This window comes from Hippocampus bargibanti, linkage group LG07 (assembly GCF_051943395.1).
Source record: "Hippocampus bargibanti isolate YZ-2025 linkage group LG07, ASM5194339v1, whole genome shotgun sequence".
Lineage (NCBI taxonomy): Eukaryota > Metazoa > Chordata > Actinopteri > Syngnathiformes > Syngnathidae > Hippocampus > Hippocampus bargibanti.
The window spans coordinates 14149703-14169837 of NC_142740.1; the positions used below are offsets into that span (position 1 = coordinate 14149703).

Below are 20135 nucleotides of genomic sequence, written 5' to 3' on the forward strand. Positions count from 1 at the left end.
GGGGGGGGGGGGGGGCTGCGGGCCTTTAGATTTGTCAGCTCATTAAGACGTCTCGTTTTCGTGTATTTGTTTTGTAATCTTTTTAGCCGGAGTATTGCACAGAACGGGCAAATCCAAATGGCCTAATGTGCGCTTGTGTCAGACTACAGAGACGACAGACTATTGCCTGCCATGGTAGATAATGAGCTATTTTCAGCTCTGCTTCACCATGCACCTTGTAACACCCCCGCCCCAACTCCCCCCTGTCTGTAGGTAGGACAGTGGAAGAAGCATTTTCACAGTCCTCACACCCTTCAATTACTCTGCCACATGGCATACACAAAGCCTCAATTTTGTCCTGGCTGCTGGTGCGGTCACACAATTGCTCCTCCTCCGATAACCGTGAACAATGCTGGCTCTTATCGCTTAAAATATCCCCTTTCTCTCGTATGACCGATGGTTTTGTCCCGTATTGTGTACGATTCGCGCCAGTCTTCTGTTATCTGGAATGTGCGATTTGAGATGTGTCTGGTGAAACTTCGTTGACGAGTAGTTTGGATGTTGAATTCTCTTCTAGGACACATTGGGTGATTAATCTTCCTGTGAGAACTGTGCAGGCCCGTATAATGTTGTATCGTGTCGCTATTTTGAATCCATGGAAAAAAAATTGATTTACAAGAAAGTGGTCATGGGTAAGATTAAAGACAAAAAAATGGGCTCTCTTCCATTTATTTGAGTGTAACTGGTGCAGCCTGTACCCACCCTTTTTAACTCCGATCCTTGCCTTTTTTTTGTTACTTCGTGTTGTTGTGCGTCGTGTGGCCCGGATGCGGATCGTATCATTTTTAGCCACGACATTCATCAAGGAGGATACTGTGCTGAGCGGATGCGCTTTCATGGCAACACGAATATGCCAGCACTGTTTTTGATTGGGAGGGATGTCTATGTCATTTAACTGTCATCGTTGGACAGCTCTGGGGCGTTTGCGCTTTTTTGCTCCTGTAATGGGCAGCATTTTCACAGCCCCGCTTTGTTCAGCGGAAAGGTCGGTACTGTTGGGCAGTCTGCGACTGGATGGATGCATGGCTTGAGGACCCCGCGATAAGAAGAAAGGAGCGTCAGCGTAGAGTGGCGATTCATTTGTGGAACTGTCGTGGCTTGAAATTGAAGCGGATTTATGTGGGACAGGAGATGTGAGACAATCTCTCTTCATCAATGTATGCCACAGATTTGCTTTCAAAACTTAACTGATGTGCACATTGCACTATGATGTCCTTGATCCACTGGTGAAAAGGAGGCTTCAATCCTTTCCTCTTTCATCTAGAACCTGCGTCATGCAACGAAAAGAAAATGCTCAAGATTGAAGTTTGTATGTTGCTTGTCTTGTGTCCAATTATTTGTTTATTTTATTTTTTTGTTTGTTTTTTACTTCAAGATGGCGCCTCGAGTGGCTGCCTCTACAGCAGCTGCTGTATTTTGTTTTTGCTTTCTGTGAAATGTAAATTCACTTCACTGTGAAACAAATAAAGGCTCATATATCTAATCTAAATGCATATATTCCAGCAGCTCCTGTATTTTTCTTTTCTACTTTCATTTCTTTTATAACTTTGCTGCTCTGAAATGCAAAATTTCTCCACTGCGAGACTAATAAAGGTAAATCCAATCCAAGTGTTATAAAACATATGTCCTGTCACCCAGTTGCAACCTGAAAATGATCACATATACCCCTTTTTTCCCTGTGTGAAAATCTCATTAATTTGCTCTAATTTGCAACATTACCACGATTAAAGTTTAGAAAATTAGAGGGAAGATTGGTTACACTTTTTGGACATTTAAACAAAGGTTTTCTCTATTACTCTGCTTTTTGGTCGGAAGCCTGTTTTCAGGTTGTTAACCCCCCCCCCCCCCCCCCCACCATCACCACCAATTGTCTATTCACACTCCTGTCACACAACAAGAGGACCTCCAGTTGCCACGTCTCACTTGTGTTCACCTTCTCTCATTAAAACCTTGCACTCAATTTGAGTCTCACCCGCTTCGTCATCGCCGCCTCGCTCGCTATCTTGACATTTTTTCAGTTTTTTGTTCGAAGCCATCTGTGCTTTTCTCACTCTGTCGCTCTCATTTCTCTCACCTGATACCCCCCGCCCCCAACCCTCATCAGCCCTTCTTTATCTATTCGAGATGAAAGACTTGTCAGAGCTGTCCTGGCATGCCCCGGTAGGTCAGAAGGGGGAGGAGGAACCCTCCACTAAAGAGCAAAGTGACCTCTCTCCCTGAACATGATCCACCATCTTCTTCTCATTTGCTCGATCGGCACCACCCCTCCCCCATAAATTTTAACATCTGCAGTCACCGTGACCTTTTTGACTCCTTCTGTTCAGTTGCGTTCCACCTGCTACGCGTTTCACCTCAAATTCCCGACTGCTACGATTGACAGCATTTGCACGTCTTCTCCTGTTTTGTGATTCTAGGAGAGTGACAATTTCCTATTTCTTTTTGCCTTATGATATAAAGGAGTACAAAAGCCACAGTGACATAGGGAAAAAATACTGTATTTTCTATATTTATTTACGTATTTTGATGAAGCAGTGCGTAACCTCACCCGCTACTGTAGCACCTTATAAAGTGGTGTGCCTTAAATTTGGAAAACTTTTATATATTTTTATATTATACTTGGAAAACCTTTGTCATTCTTTCAAGGTGCGCCTTATAGTCCGGTGTGCCTTATATATCGAAAAGGTTTGAAAATACAGTGAGACCTCAACTTACGAACTTAATTGGTTCCCAGAAAGAGTGTGTAAGGCGAAAAGTGTGTATCAAAAAAAATCCCATAGGAAACCATTAAAATGGGAATAATCCGTTCCTGGGTTTCCATAAAATATACTTTTCAACTAAATAAGCCTTAAAACTACACACAACATACCTTATTCTATGTATAATAAATGTGCTATTGTATGGTAATGAAAGAAATACACTGCATTGTATCATAAAGTCACTTTATTTACATTTGTGATGGTCATTGATGGCTTGATGGAATGGCGTTGGAGGTCGAAGGTCAAAGGGAATTGCTGTTTGGAAAGAGAGGCACATTACATGAGGACTGTAATTAAAGAAATAAACTGTGCTGTAAAATAAAGTTTGATTTACCTTTTTGATGGTCGTTGATGGCTTATGGAAGGAGAATCACCTTCCATAAGGACTGTTGGTAACTTAACCTCTGGTGCTGTTCGGTCGTGTGCTTCCGCCAGACGCAGTGGGTGTGTATTATGAAAATAGTGCTTATTATAAGGATTAATTTTCCGAAATTTGAAGTTTGTAAGACGAAAAGTTTGTAAGATAAGGTGTTTGTAAGTTCTCACTGTACATTCATTGGGGGCACACCTACAAATGGAAAAAGTCCTTTTTTTCCACAAAAAGTATCATACCAAGACCAACTCAAAACTACTCATGAAAGCCGTTACATTTTATCTTCATACAATAATCATAACACAAGAGACACCATTTAATAAATACCACATTTTACGTTCTATAAGGCACTTTGTATTACAAGTAGCACCTTCAACGAATGGCCTATTTTGAAACTGTTCTCTCATAAGTTGCGTTGTATTGTACGGTGCCGCATTGAAATGATGATATATACATTAGTACCTGGAGTTGCTCCATAATTCCACCAGATGATGCTACTCCAAAGGAAATACAATACAATACAATACAATACAATACAATACAATACAATACAGGAAACATCCGATTTATGACCAGCGCGATTTACAATCACCCGTATCTTTATTTTTTTTAATTCTACGCCTGGCACCACAACGCGCTAGCAGTCCGGCCACGCGTACGACAATTTTGATCGACGCCACAGATGGCCGCGCGGTCGGGCTGTGGAGTCGGGCCGCGCGTTGGCGCGGAGAGCGGGGTACGGAGATGGCAACCGCTAGAAAAACGGCGACACAGACCCACGCCCGCCCGGCCTCGTGGCGTTCGTTTGCAAGTCATTTAGCTCTATTCAACATTTTGAATGGATTTCAACTTACACCCATTTGGACTTACGACTGTTTGGTTGGAACGGAACCCGGTTGTAAGTCGGTTGTTACCTGCTTTATCAATTTTGAGCCATCATCATTGCTGCATCCGTAACAAGAACTGGTCCCAAACATGGACATCAAACATAAAAATACAAATGCCATTACAAAACAAAAAATGAAATACAAAAGTTATTAACTTATTCACTGCCAGACTGCAGGACCCTCAAGATATTGAGTTGTAGGAGTAAATAAACATTCAATACTTGGTTGGAATGTCAGAAAAAAAGTAAATTCCTAAGTTATATGGGTCTGGTGTTATCTGAGCTTGAAATGCAGAGGGCTGTACAAAATACAATGCAATCCATACATATAGATTTATAAAGCGCTTCAACAACAGCTGAAGCTTTAACAAAGCGCTAACATGGACAGAAGGCACATGCCGTGCCCTCGTGGAAGGAAACATTTCCAGAGGTCTGACCAGCGCTTTATCAGCACCCTCCACAAGAAAAACCCCAAACCAAAATAAATTTGTGAATAGCAGCGAATGAGTGAAAAAATTACACACAAACCTTATAGGCTCCCATCCATAAGAGGCTAAATATCCTGAGAGGTCTTGCCTGTCTTCTTCCTTTGTTTCGTCAGGACCCTTTCAAGTTACAATGTTTTCCTCCGAATAATCACGACGAGACGGCATCAGAATAGGAACATGGAAACAACTCAATGGGAAATATAAAGAGTCTGTAATTCCATATACTCGGTGTATCGGAGGGTAAAGCGCACCGTCACTTAACAATAGAATGAACTGTGCCTTATTGTGCCTTATAAATACGGTAGCTCAAAATAACACTGTCTGTGCAATACTATGTGTGAATACAAACTGCATGCCCAACCCTAACCCTTAGCATCCCTCTACCAAATTTGACTGTTATCGCTTGAAGGATTTGACTTCAGTCCCTGACAATAATTTCTCTCCTGTTTGTATCCCCACAGTGCAGTTCGACGGGCCCGAATGGGATCGCTCGTCGTCTCCCACCGAGCGCTTGCGTCCTCCAGGGCCACGCTCAAGCCCACTGCTGGTTGGGGGGTTAAAGTTTCGAATGCCTCAGGAGGGCCTCACCATGGTTGGGGAGAGGGTGGACCCAACACAACCTCTGGAGAAGCAAGTGTACGTCGATCCTCTTTCTGATGCATCCATTACTTTCGGTAATCTGACCAAGGGCTATATTGCTGATGACATTTCATCAGATGAAAAGGTTTGCTTGATTTCATGTTCATCGTCATTGCGGCCATTAGTTTAATTACCTCCATCTAATAAATGGCAAAGTGATAAAAAGAAGTTTTATACTAGTCGCACCGCTGATGCACTTGACATTAACTGTCTTCTGAACATGGCCATCTTGCTTTGCGAGTAGAACGCACAAATGGCCTAGTTTTTCATTTGATCGTGAGCAGCTTTTAACATTTAAAAGACAATTTGTGTCGTTCAGCTAATTTCCCTCCCCTTTGGATCCATTAATGAGCATGGACAAAAACCACGCGGCTAATGTGCTTCAACAAAGCGGCGCCCGACGGAACTCGGAGAGCTGTGAAACATTAGACTAGAAACTAATTAGGTTTGAACATTAAAAACACACATTTGCTTTGCTGTTGTAATTGCAGACATCATTGCTATGATTCAGGGGCCACATTTGTAACACATAAACACGTTTGACAAATGAAACCAAACTCACAATATGACTTAACTCATTCACTGCCAGTTTATGTGCAAAATAATGTCCACTCCAGTGCCAGGGTTTTTGTCATTTTCACTTCAATTGCAGAACCCACAGAATATTGAGTTTTAAGACTACATAAACATTCAATGCAGTGTAAGAAACCTTACACTCTCTTCTTTCATAAAAAAAAGTTTATGCAAATTTTATTAAGCTCTCGTATGGAGATGGGAGTGACTGTACAAAAGGCAAATGTTGCCCCCTTGTGGGAGGGAAAAATATTACCAGAGGTCTCTGACCAGCGCTTTATCAGCACCCCCCGCAAGAAAAACCAAAATCCGAACAAATTCGGGAATGGCGCTCCGCATCATATTTTCAATTACCGAATAAATTTGGGAATAGCAGTGAATGAATTAAAGGACAACCGACGTCTCCGGCCAAGTTGTGTCCATAATTTGTAAAATGGCTTCAAATGACTTCTACTGAGCGTATTTTACAAAGATTACACCGCATATAGCTATATTTTACGTTTTAAGACTTGCGCTGAATATTCAGGAAGTCTTGTTTTTGAGTTGGTGACGAGTCCGTACGTGACGTCACTAAAGTACCGCCCTTCAAAGTAAAAAAGACGCATTGTAGCAGTCCTTCCTTCACATCAATGTATTTTGCTGTATTTGTTCGGTCTGCGGAACTCGTGTTGCACCTAAAACCCGCCAGAAGGCCAGAAGAGGGCGTCCAAGCGCCATATAAGGAATTTATCAGCCTGTGGAAACGGAGGTGGCCACTGGAGGTCGCCATTTTGTGTCTCTTTTTTTTGGGTGAGAGATTTTCTCCCAATGTGTCCTGAAAACGGCACAAATCAATTCTTTAATCGATTGCAAACATGTATGCTTTCCTCTTCAGAACAATTTGAATCATATTCATAACTGGATGTGTAACAAGAAAGCATATTCTCCGAATCTGAAGCCATTGTTTTGATTCACAAGCAATGCAAGACGTCTTGGCGTGATGTCACGAACTGGGGGCGGGACTTTCTGAAAATGCCCAATTCGCAGCTCAATTTTTTGCAGATTTTGGACACTAAGTCATTTTTATTGGTGTTTTGCATTTGACTAAAAATATCATACTGTGTGTTTTGGGTATTTTAGATGCTATAAAACGTTTTTCTGGTGTCAGTTAACAAAAAAGTGACGTCGGTTGTCCTTTAAGACATTTTGCATATCCGCTGATACACATTGGCGGTCGCTGACAACACTTAAACCATGACCAGCCTGTAAAGTTGATTACGTTTGATGGTTCTTTAAAAAAATCTATCTGAAACGAATGCCTCGTTAATGAAACACTTGTGTTCTTTAATCTGTCGCATGAATTTGTTCACATTCTCGTGTTATCAAGTGCCAGACACAAAACAGCCTTCACTTATGCACATCGCTTACCCGTTACAGGCTTAAAGGCAGTTTATTTATTGAACACATTTCAAACACAAGGCAACTAACTGCGTGCACTTCACTCAAGAAAAAAAACTAAACACCCGAAAGGCATTTTCAATCTTGCAGCTAAAGACGTTCAAAGGCACAGCAAACGGAACAAAAAAGCTTATGAAAACTTACACAAACAACATACAAGGACAAAATGGAAACACGTTTACAAACAAAAGATTCAAAGTCATTTCAAAACAAAGAACTAAAAATTAGCTTTTTAAAACTCAAAGACTACACAGCACCTGCTAGCATGATCCACTTGTGTGCAGCATCGCAGCTAAATGCTGCTTCACCATTTTGCTTTGAAACTCTGGACCTCATAGATCAACCCAGTTAACACTCAATGAATATTGCTTTAACGTATTCAAGACCCAAAGTATTCAGTGATTCATAGACGGTTTTCGCCAATTTTTTTAACTACAGTGATACCTTGGTTTACGAACTTAATTGGTTCCCAGACAATGTCTCAGGCGAAAAGTGTGTATCCCAAAAATTTATTTCCCATAGGAAACCATTAAAATGAGAATAATCCATTCCAAGGTCATTTTGTAAGCCTTAAAACTACAGAAAATATACCTTATTTTTTCATTTTGTACTCGTATACACAATACTGTATGTTATACGTTTATCCTTGTTTTTTTTTGTTTTAGTCTAATCTGTTGCTCCAAACACAAATTTGTCTCTCTACAATAGTTAATCGCATATTTCCTGTGTTATGATTAATCGAATGATTGGCCTAATGCTTAGAGACTGTCGATGTGCCTTGGTGAGACCGAGTTTGAATCTCAGCAGGACCCCCACATTTACCAATATCGTCACAATAAAGAAGGTCACTCAATTTTCCGCAGTATGAGGCATTTTGGAGTATAAGGCACAACTTCAATGACATATTTTTATATATAGGGTGCATCGAATTATAAGACGGATAGAAGCTACAAAATTAGCCGTGGTTGCGTTATGCATCCACTAGATCAGGGGTGCTCAATACGTCAATCGCGATCGACCAGTCGATCACCAAGGCACTATTGGTAGATTGCATGACAAGGTAATGTGACATTGTCGTGAACAATACAAATAAAGTTGTCTAGACGTCAGCCTGTCAGCCATCCCATCATTTGATTGATACACCGGACAACCAATCAGATGACATTATGAGATACACGGCGTGCTCAAACTGCGCTTTTCAAAGTTAACAAGCTAGCCGTTCTTTACATCCTAATTTTTCGCTTGTTTTTTTTCCCTCTTGAACATAAGAGGGTATAAAAACGAGTGGGGGAGCTGTACCAAGTAAGAAGAAAAAAGTATCCCTTTCATAAGGAATGGAAGAAGGACTTGTTTCACGATTATGTTCTCAAAGTGGGTTTGTCTCGTCTGCCAGTTATCAGGGTGAACTCAAGTAAGGGCAAATAATTTACATAACTATATTGTGTTGTGCGACATGCGGTTATACATCCACATTGGTTGGAAGGATCCTCAATATTTTTGTCAATAAATATAATGGGTAGATCATTTTGACTTGGTCATTTCAAAAGTAGCTCCCACGCTGAAAAAGTGTGAGCACCCCTGCACTAGATGGAACAATGCTCAAGGGAATACAATAAGATATGAGCTTTTTGTATTTTATTGTATTTTATATGGTTGACTGTTGATTTCGATGTATGCAAGGGATCAGTGCCCACATGACCACTCTGGCTTGTTCCGTGTCTCAGGTGGTACCACGGTTCACTGTCTCGCTCCGAAGCGGAGTCACTGCTCACTTTAAGTAAAGAGTGTAGCTACCTGGTGAGAAACAGCCAGACCAACAGATGCGACTACTCGCTGTCTCTCAGGTACACGCAGACACACGCACACACACACACAACACACACACACACACACACACACACACACACACACACACACAATCATGCACATGTGCGAGCATACACAGACACAAACGCTCTCTTGTTTGCATTTTTATTTTATGAATGAACAAAATAATTTTAAATCCAATAACAGTTTGAAAGTAAAGCATTGCTTTGAATTAAGTGAGCAATGATAATTTATCAAAATAGAGTAAAATATCACATTTGTATTTATTTGCTTATTTTGATGGAAATTATGAGTATTTGAATAAAAATGTCATGTCTAAGCAATTTTACATAAAATTAATACATTACCAAAAAAAACAAAAATGTACTGTAATCAGAAACTAAAAAAAAAGAATTAATCTGATATAATAAATTATAAGTAATACACCCAGCAAATCAACATTCATGCTTATTGAATTAGAAAATGACCAATAAAATTTTATTTAAACAGAAAAAAGTACTTTTTGATTATATTGTTTGTGTTTTAATTTATTTTAAGAATTGCTCCATTCATTATAATTTACCGGTAGTTTGAATCTTTAAAAATGTCATCTACAAATGATCAATCCCATCAGTTTGGAAAATCAAATGTGGCTCTTGATCACATTTGCCTTTATGATCGGTTGCATTCCAATGTGTGTGAAGTCACCTGAACTGCAATGATCAATGCACGCACACACACACACACACACACACACACACACACACACACACACACACACACACACACACACACACACACACACACACACACACACACACACACACACACACACACACACTCCCCCATCTGTCTCTACCCTCCTCCCTTCTTCCATCAGCCAAAGTTAGTATCACCGCCGCAAAGATTGCTTCCTCCTCCGCTACTCATTTGCAGGCTGCTATAATGCTTATCTGGTCAAATCCCTCCCTTGTAATTACGGCCATCATCCATCGCTGCGGCGTCCCATCACGCCTCTGTCCTTGACTCCCCCCCCCCCCCCCACATACACACAGCTCACCCCTTCCTCTCCTCCCCCCTTCTTTGGTCTCAAAGGGACTCCCCCTAAGTGGTAATCAGGCAGGTAGAGAACACTTCAGCGCACACATCATCCTCGCCATCATCACTAATGAATATGAATCACCTTCTGGGAGATGCACATGAAAGGAGTCAACTTGCAAGAGAGATGGGAGTACGTGCGGGCGCCTGTGTTTTGGGGGGGGGGGCAGGGATGGGTAGGGGGGTTGTTACAAGCAAACAACTTTGAGGATTACTCACACATTTTTTGCCTGCTTCTTGTCGGTGAAGGAACAAGGTCGCAACTTTGGTTCTGCGTTTGGCTCGTGTGGTGGCAAGCTTGACTGGCTTTTGAAGTGGCACTTGACAACACTTGTTAAGGTGACATTGTTCTCAAAATATTTTCATGGCTTAAATCATGCAAAATTGCAGCCAATGTGGAGGTTTTCATATATATTGAGGTTTTAATGTACAGTGATAACTCGGCTTACGAACACTTTAGCTAACGGACTTTTCGCCTTATGAACATTAAATTCGCGAGAATATAACCTTGGCATACGAACTAGTTTTCGGCAGAGGAACCAAACCACACAGCGCCACCGTGGCTGGCGGATGAACACCAAACCACGCGGTCGAACAACACCACTGGCGGACTAGTTTCCCCCCCCCCTCCCCTCTGTTTGAGTGCAGACGTGGTTTGTTATCGTGTGGAGTACTTTTGCTATTATGGGACCGAAAAAGACCCCACCACAGACTGTGTTAAGCCTAAGAAGACATGAAAGAAAATTACGGTCGAGCAGAAGATCATCGAAAAACACGAACGAGGTGTGCGTTTGTGTGACTTAGCGTCCCAGGATGCTAAATCGACCATTGCTACATGTGGCTAAGGGTATTTCTGTGTTGCCTAAGCAACGGTCTCAGGCAATAGAAGAGGATGAAAAACTTCTGATGAATTCGATTAATGAAAAGCAGCTAGCAGGAGACATTGTGAGTGAGGGTATTATCGCAAAAAAAAGAAAGCACGGCAACTTCACTCGGATATCATCAAGAGGCAACTACATCAACGACCACCACAAATGTAAATAAAACAACTTTATTATACATTATAGTATATTTCTGTATTTACGATACAATAGCACATTTATTATAGATAAAATAAGGTATATTTTGTGTAGTCAAACGCCTTATTTAGGAGAAAATTATGTTGTATGTGGACCTGGGAACGGATTATTCCCATTTTTAATGGTTTCTTGTGGGAAATAAATGTTCAGCAGACAAACCTTTCGCCTAACACACACTTTCTGGGAACCAATTAAGTTCGTAAACTGAGGTACCACTGTATTTTTATTTTATTGCTTGTATGGAGGCTAAAAAACAGGACTAAGCATCACTTCAGTTCTGTTTAGTCTCCCCTGACTGTTGTGGCTGCTTGCCGAGTTTCAGATTTGACGCAAACATTCCCCTCCTGAGAAGCGACACTTGGTGTTGACGATGATAGAATGCGGCATCCATCTGGATTTTTTTTAATCCCCACACACGTATTTTGTCCCCCGCTGAGAGGGCCGACAACAGCATCGACGCGGGAATGGAATGCATATTGCCGAGAGGCTGTCAGGATTTGAGTGGATAATGGGGAATAAAGCTCAAGTTTCGCTGACCCACGCCTGATTGGTACATGTAGGTGATGTTTTGAAGGCCGTTAACACATCAATTATGGTAATTTGAGTGGGAAATACCGGAGCTTTGATTATTTGTGCTCCGTGCTGTCGCTTGCTTTGCCATTTAGCTTGATAAGAAGTGAAGAATATAAACAGGGGGCTTGGCAATTGGGGCTAGCGATTCCTCACAGCATTCAGAAGGTGGCAGACCTATGCAAAGGCAAAAGAGTCCTAAAAAATACATAACGTTCTCACACACAGACTGAGAATGGAGCGGGGGAAAAACACCACAAGATGAAAAGAGATTAATTAATGGATCTTCTCGGGGTATTGAATTGATCACAATTGCATTTTGTTTTGCCTCTTTGGGGTTAAAATATTTAGTTACTTTGCAGAGCAGTTTTGCGAATGGGCAACTTAATTTTCGGAGTAACTTTCTTATTTTGTGTACCAATTGGTTCAGGCAGACGTCTGTCAAAAGTGGGTTATATCACCTAGCACTTAATTCCGGTGTTGATTACAGTCACCATGTCAATCTGAGATTATTTTAATACAGCTAAACATATCTTCTCCATTCCTCTGAACAATACTTGTCAGAAAAGTATCTTATTCACCACCGCATAGGCATCAATCGCTGATTTTGGAGCGACTCCGTAAAATATTTAGCCGCAGCAGTAGCTAGCCACTGTCATTGCGAGCTTGGTAGCTAGTGTGGCTGAAGTAGCTCATCCCTGGACTATCCACACTGGGTGACATGCGTGATATAGCCCAACAGTGATTTTTGGGACCTATCGGCGAGTTGACTCTCATGTTTGCTATTTAATGTGTTTAATGAGTAACAAAACTGTGATTCCAAACTCCTTTATTTGGAGCTTTGCGCATCTGTGAAGGCTTCATCAGTTCAACAAGCCCAGCTTGCGCGGTCCTTACCAAGCCTTGTTGTTAAATTTGAAAATGACCTGGATGACTGAAAATAGCCACGATAAGTTGATCCAATTTCATGGACGAAGTATGATCATTTTGGTTGTCAATGTCGGGCAGTGCTTCTGATTATGGTTAGACGAGCAGAGAGGGTCTTGTTGGCCCTGCCGTCTCAGCTAACGTCAACAATGCCAGTCTTTTTAGGAGGGGAGAGAGGGGAAGATTTCTTGCTCACCCACCTTCACAGTCCAGCGCTTTCCCTTTCTCTCGTTGTATCCGCATGTGCTAATCCTCATCCATCCTAATATTTTCCTCCCTCCCTAAATCCTCTGAGGCTGCATGATCCCCAAACCGCCTCCTTTAGCCGTGACTTCCTCCACCCCCCTTGTCGTAACTTGAGCTTGTTGTTTTGGTCCCAGGAGCTGCCAGGGTTTCATGCACATCAAGTTCATGCAGTGCAAAGACGGCAAGTACGTGCTGGGACACAACAGCCCGCCGTTTGACTCCATTCCCGAATTGGTTCACTTCTACACCACGCACAAGCTCCCCATCCGTGGCGCCGAGCACCTGTCGCTGCTCTTTCCTGTCCTGGTGCAGACGCTTTGACTCTGAATGTTTTTACAGCTTTTTTTTTTGGGAGAAACTCCAAACTCATTCGTCCTGATTATTTCTGGACTGGACCTTTTCACTGTTGTACCACTTGTGCCAAGTGTCCCTAACATGCAAGGAGATTGATTCGCAGAGAAGGCAATACCTGAACTCCGTTCCCTCCTTCTCTGACATATCCATGCTGAACCCAGGTTGGCAGACCTCAGGACATCAGAAATTCTCATTTCCTTTTTTTTCTTCCCCCTCGCTCACACATCCGTCACACCTGAGGGACTCACCTTGGGAAAAGTTGTGAGACGCTGAGATTTTGCCGAAGCTGGAGATTCAATTATTGCTGCCCCCCGCACCCCCGAACACCTCCCATCCCCCCACCACCACAAAAAAACTTCAGTAACACTCGGCAGGTTTTTCATATTTCTTCTAGATCAATAAATGAAACAATAGAAGAGATGATGGATGTTCTTGTTTCTTTATTAATGAAGTTTGGAGGTCAATTTATTTTTCGACATCACTTATTGAATAATAAATTTATCTTGTACGCAAATTCATGCTTCCAGTAAAAATTGTTTCAAGAGGGACCCAACCTTTGTAAAAATGAATCAAAAGTAATTGATACTTCCCCCAAATGTTTAAAATTGCCTCTATTAATAATTTACACTGACGTGCAATTTATTCATTCCTTAATATTTCTATATTTCAAGCATTTTTTTTCTCAAAGAGAGCTGTGATTCTGTTACGTGAGCCCTGAGCAACTTCGATGCCATTTTCAGTTGACAGACATTGGCAAAATGGCCTCCCAACATACATGGCAAAAACAAAATTTGAATTTTGCTGCTGAACTCATATTCCACCAACACATTATTAATTCATTCACTGCCAGATGATGTGCAAAAATGTGTCCACCCACTCCAGTGCCAGAGTTTTTGTCATTTTTGCTAGAATATTGAGTCTTAGGACTACGTAAATATTCAATTCAGTGTACTACAGTGTACTTCAGTGTTAGACCACAGGAGTCAAAGTCAAGGCCCGGGGGCCAAATCCAGAAAATGCTGCCCCCTCGTTGGAGGGAAAAACATTGCCAGAGGTCTGACTTGCACTTTATCGGCACCCCCGCAAGACAATGGAATGGCGCTCCACGTAATATTTTTCAATTCTTGAATAAATTCGGGAATGGCAGTGAATGAGGTAATCAGAATGCCATTTTTTCACTAGAGGAGGTGCCTGGAACATATTCCTGGAAAGAAAGATTTGGGGTCGACTTCTTTAAAATGTCATGGTACTCTTCGAATTTTAATTATTTTTCATGCAAAATCCCAATCATGCCTTGGCCCTTTGTTGACATTAATCTTGTCTTTTTCAGTGAGAAGCGACTCCCTCTGCTGACTTTTCGTGCCATGTTTGCAGGCTGCAAGCTAATCAGGAAACACTTGAAAGCATCTTCCTTTTCATACACACTCCCCACACACACAATCCCACGCACGCTTGATTGCTGATTGTCCTGCCAGGCGATTTAAGTGAGTAAATTCTTGCATCTGGATTTTTTAAAAACTCTCATTTATAATCCTTGGTTGATGCTTTATGTGTCAAAAATAAAAGCTCACCTGGCATTACATGACTTCCACCAAATAAAAGGGTGAGGATTGTTTTATATCTCCTTTTAACTTACTCACTGCCATTCCCGAATTTATTCGGGAAATTGAAAAACATGACATGGAGCACCATTCCCGAATTTGTTCGGGTTTTTGTTTTACTTGCGGGGGTCTGCTGATAAAGCCCTGGTCAGACCTCCGGCAATGTTTTTTTCTCCCACGAATGGGCAGCATTTGCCTTTTGTACAGCCGCCCTCATTTCAAGCTCATATAACTCCAGACCCATGTAACTTTTTTTCTGATGAAAAATGAGAGTCTAAGTTTTCTTACGCTGCATTAAATGTTTATGTAGGACGCTGCGTCACCAAATATTTTATCTATCTACATGTCACGTTTTGTAAGGTGGTGATGGCAGTTGTGGATCCCAAAAAGCAGGCAGGAGGGAGCAACAGGTTATTTGAGAAATTGTATTATAATAAAGTCAACAGGAACAATATCTAAAACGTTAAAATCATTTGAACAGAAAAATACAAAGTTTCAAAAGAAAAACCAAGAGTAAAAGTCTGCCAAGGTGAAAAAAACACACGCACACCATACAATGCATACACAATGCACAATTGCATACAAAGCATACAACAATGACCCGACACCGAATGGTCGTGCCGGGAGTCCTTTTAACTGACACTGATTGGGAACGACCAGCACCTGCGAAGCAGCAGGCAGGGCTGACTGCGCTACCCGTTGGTCGCCAATCCGAACGTGGCAGTCTGCCACTGATCGGGACAACCAGCACCTGTGCAGGTGCAGGCGGGGCCGGCAGCGCCACCCATCGGTCGCCAACCATATCATGACACTACACGCACAGACCTATGAGAGGTCCCTCTTAGCCAATAGGATGCTAGTATGATATTCAGTAATAGCCAATGACAAAGCAGCTCTAAGTATGTTGCATTCAACAACTTTTACATCGAGCGTACCACTTTCAAAACGTCTCGGCCCGGGTGGCCGACAACTTCTTCAAGAAAAAAAAAAGATTTTTTTTCGAATCAAACGTTTGTTTTATTCAATAAAGCAAAAGCTACAAGTAAATCGCTACAAGTCACGTGGACTCCTCCTTTATAAGCAACTTTCCAAACTCTGAAGTACACTTTACAGTCACGGTATCTAATTGGCTGCCGGTGCCGAGTATGCAAATGTTTCGTGCTTCGGACTATACCGTGACTAAAGTGTACTTGAGAGTTTTGAAAGTCGCTTAGTAAGAGGAGTCTACGTGGCTTTTAGCGGACAACGCAACACAAACATTGTATTGTGGCAACAAACGACAACTGGAGCAAAATCGTCAGCAAGGGATATTTACCATAAATTAAGCATTGTGGTAGGTGTGCCTTAATTTAAAGAAATCCTTTATACTTCGCAACAATGTTTTTTTTTTTTTTTTTTTTTTTTGCGATTAGCCGTCTTATTGTGTTTCAAGTTGTGAAAAATGGGGCAGGCAACTTTATGGCCAGGAAGGCAACGTTTCAGAGTTGTCTGCCTGGGTGTCCACTAACTTTTTGTCATGAGTTTCAGACACGGCAAGAGGCAATATTTAACTGTTGAGATATTTTGTATCTTGAAAATGTTGTAAAAAAAGAGATGCTCGTAAGTAGAGGTACAGCAGTATTGATGCCCCGACTAAAAACCATTTCTTGTCACATGTTGATGCCACATGATGGCGACCATAAAGCATGCCACGGAGAGCACCATAAAGCAGCAACACCTTCACCTTCTCAAGACGCCCACGTCCACTAGCCTTAGCCAGCATTTTAGCTGAAATAAGCGTTCGACACAAGCAACTGTCAGTCACGAAACCAACCTATTCATTGTCACTTAGTAAATGATGAAAATAATATGGACAGATTACTGATAGCGAGTAGCAATGAAGGTTGAAGGCTTATTTTCATGAGACAGGAAAGTAACACACAACCAATGAGTTCCTTGCTTGTCTTTGTGTCCACAATGTTAATTGAAGACTAAATTACAAGTTGAAAGGCACACTGGCTACATTTTTTTTTTCAATAAAACCTTGACAAGACAGAAAAAGAGCACTTGTGAAGAAGGCGTGTTTTAGAGACACACACACATGCACACACATTCGCTTTCCTCCATCCATTAACAGCACGGTTGGGGGTTGGGGTTGGTGAGGGGGTCTGGTGTTGTGGGGAGTAGGGGGGGTGCGACTCATTATTTGGGCTTCGTTGCAGAGTGAAAAGCGCTGGGATTGCTTTCATTACGGAGCCAAATGAAATAGTGGAGGCTGATTACCCGCGTGACGGAGAGACGAGGCCAGCCTGATCAATCTCTGGGGTGGGGAGGGTGTGATGGGGGTACTGTAAAAAATCTTCCAGTGTGTGTTTGGTGAGATTGACACCGAGGATGGCAGGGGGTGCTACTATGGTCCCATTTTTCCAGCAAGGCTCCTTGGGGAAGGATGTGAAATATAACGACAGTGTCAGCACATCATGTCGGATTCAAACAAATATCCTCACTTAATTGGACGAATCTCCGATCATACCCAAATGCCTTGTGAAAATCCATTTAACTTAATGCTAACAAAGTGCATCAACATTGTGCCATTACAATTTCAGATACAGTGAGACCTCAGCTTACGAACACCTTATCTTACGAACTTTTCATCTTACGAACGTCAAATTTATGAAAATTAAACCGTGAAATATGCACTATTTTCATAATACACGCCCTCCACGGCTGGTGGAGTAATCTTCGGCGGAAGAACACCAAAGCACATGACCTTCGGATCTGGCGGAGTGATCTTCGACGGAAGCACACGACCGAACAGCGCTCCAGCCGGCGCTACTTTCCACACCCCCTCTCATTGAATGTAAACGTCGATCGCCTCCTTGGAGCGTTTGCTGATAATTTTACTAGGATGGCACACAAAATAAAATCACCGTCGCTGAGAAGAAGGAGATAATTGAAAAACACGAACGAGGTGTGCGTTTGTGTGATTTAGTGGCCCAGCACGGCTATGCTAAGTCAACCATTGCTACCATTTTCCGGAACAGAGAAGCCATCAAAGGTGCATCTGTTGCAAAAGGATTTTCCGTGCTCTCAAAGCGACGGTCTTGGGCAATCGAAGACTTCTGTTAATTTGGATTAACGAAAAGCAGCTATCCGGCAACAGTGTGAGGAAAGCAATTTTAAGTAAGAAAGCACGGATAATTCACGCCGATATCGCCATGCGCCAACCTGGAAGTTGGGCGCTTATTGAGGATTTTAAAGCCAGCAACGGATGGTTCGAGAATATTTGAGGGTAAGGAGGAGGAGATGGCTGCAGCATCAAGTGAGCTCATAAAGGCAATGTAGTAAGTGGAATGATGTGCAGGCTTTTACCGAACAGTTCCATCCAGAAAAGACTGTGGCTATGACAATCATCAACATGATGAACGATAATGTGATGCCTCAGCTTCGTAAGACCTTACAAGTCAGAAAGCAACAGGTGTCAATTAAGAGGTTTTTAATCAGCAAAAAGGATGAGGAGTCTCCAACGAAGCAAAGAGAAGCCACACCAGAGGTTAAGTTACCAACAGTCCTTATGGAAGGTGACTCTCCTTCCATAAGCCATCAACAACCATCAAAAATGTAAATACATTACAATACAATACAAATTTATTTTACACCACAGTTTATTTCTTTAATTACAGTCCTCATGTAATGTGCCTCTCTTTCCAAACAGCAATTCCCTCTGACCTCCAACACCATTCCATCAAGCCATCAATGCCCATCATAAAGGTAAATAAAACAACTTTATTTTATAGCACAGTTTATTTCTTTAATTACAGTCCTTATGGAATGTGACTCTTTCCAAACAGCAATTCCCTTTGACCTTGGACCTCCATCGCCATTCCATCAAGCCACCAATGACCATCACAAATGTAAATAAAGTGACTTTATTATACAGTGCAGTGTATTTCTTTCATTACAATACAATAGCACATTTATTATACATAGAATAAGGTATGTTGTGTGTAGTTTTAAGGCTTATTTACCGTATTTTCACGACTATAAGGTGCATATAAACGTCAGATTTTTTTGAAAATGTGCAGTGCGCCCTGTAGTGCGGACGTATTAAAGGCCACCATGAGGCGGACGTGGTAGAGAACATGAGGGGGGATGTGTGGGCGTGGTTTGTGTATACAAGAACAGGTATGTGCTTCATGCAGAACATTGCTGTTTTAACAACTCAGAAAATGGCAAAGAGACATGGTTATGAAGCTCAGTTTAAACTGAAGGCTTTCCAAGGAGGTCCGTCTTGGTGCTGGCGTTTTATGAAACTGCCATTTTTCCATCCGGGCCAGGACTACGGCAGCGCAGCAACGTCCGGCGAATTATTCTGAAAAGCTGGCGAAAAGGCTTTGTTTCTTGTTGTGCTTGGCTGCCATGCTAACGGAGAGAAACTCCCGCCGATTGTGATTTTTAAAAGAAAGACTTTGCCTAAAGAGACATTTCCAGCAGGCGTCATTATTAAGGCAAACGAAAAGGGCTCGATGTTACGCCGCATTTGCCAATGGATTGTGGATGCTTGGGGTAACGTGTCTGCTGGCACGGTGGTTCGAGCTTTCGGAAAAGCCAGCATCATTTCCGAGGAGCCGCACAGCACAGAAAGTGACTGACCGTGAGGAAAGCGAACCTGCCACGTTGTTTTAGCGCAGCTGTTCGATTCTGAGACAGAGGATGAGGACTTTGATGGGTTTGATTACTGACTGTTACCGGTAATGTGCTTGTTTTTACCATGCCGATGCCTATCAGAATCAGAAAACCTTTCTATTGAGTGATTATTACAAAATGTTCTTACTTTGTAATTAATAAATAAAGCTCTACCAAACACAGTTTTGCTCCCGATCTGTTTTTATAAATACGCACACTTGTATGCCTGTGTGTTGTTGTGAGGCGGACGTACGTATGGCAGTAGAGGATATGTACCGGTATATAAAACTTGCATCCTTTCATCCGGTGCGCCCAATGTGTATGTTAAGTACAGAAATGGCACACATAAATGAGACAGCGCCTTTTCACACGGTGCGCCCTTTTATGGAAACCCGGGAACTGATTATTCCCATTTTAATGGTTTCCTATGGGAATTTTTTTTGTGATACACACTTTTTGGCTTACAAACTCTGTCTGGGAACCAATTAAGCTGAGGTCTCACTGTACTATTATTTCAGTAGAAACAAAGAACAACAGTGTCACATTCTCTTTATCCTCTGCAAAGAACGGGTAATCTGATTGCGGCTTCTTGAAATGA

At 42.0% G+C, this 20135-nt stretch overlaps 1 protein-coding gene across 6 annotated transcripts in view; it reads left to right on the forward strand.

The window, feature by feature from the left end:
- Positions 1-19660, forward strand: part of shdb (Src homology 2 domain containing transforming protein D, b) — a 46384-nt gene extending 26724 nt beyond the window's left edge. For 3 of the 6 annotated variants that reach the window (XM_089001774.1, XM_089001776.1, XM_089001773.1), the window contains 3 exons: positions 5004-5178; positions 8916-9035; positions 13052-14581. In XM_089001774.1, coding sequence (XP_088857900.1) covers positions 5004-5178; positions 8916-9035; positions 13052-13238 — 482 coding nt within the window. In that variant the 3' untranslated portion in view covers positions 13239-14581. The other 3 variants (XM_089001775.1, XM_089001772.1, XM_089001777.1) reach the window with 3 other exon arrangements.
- Positions 19661-20135: the final 475 nt, after the last annotated feature.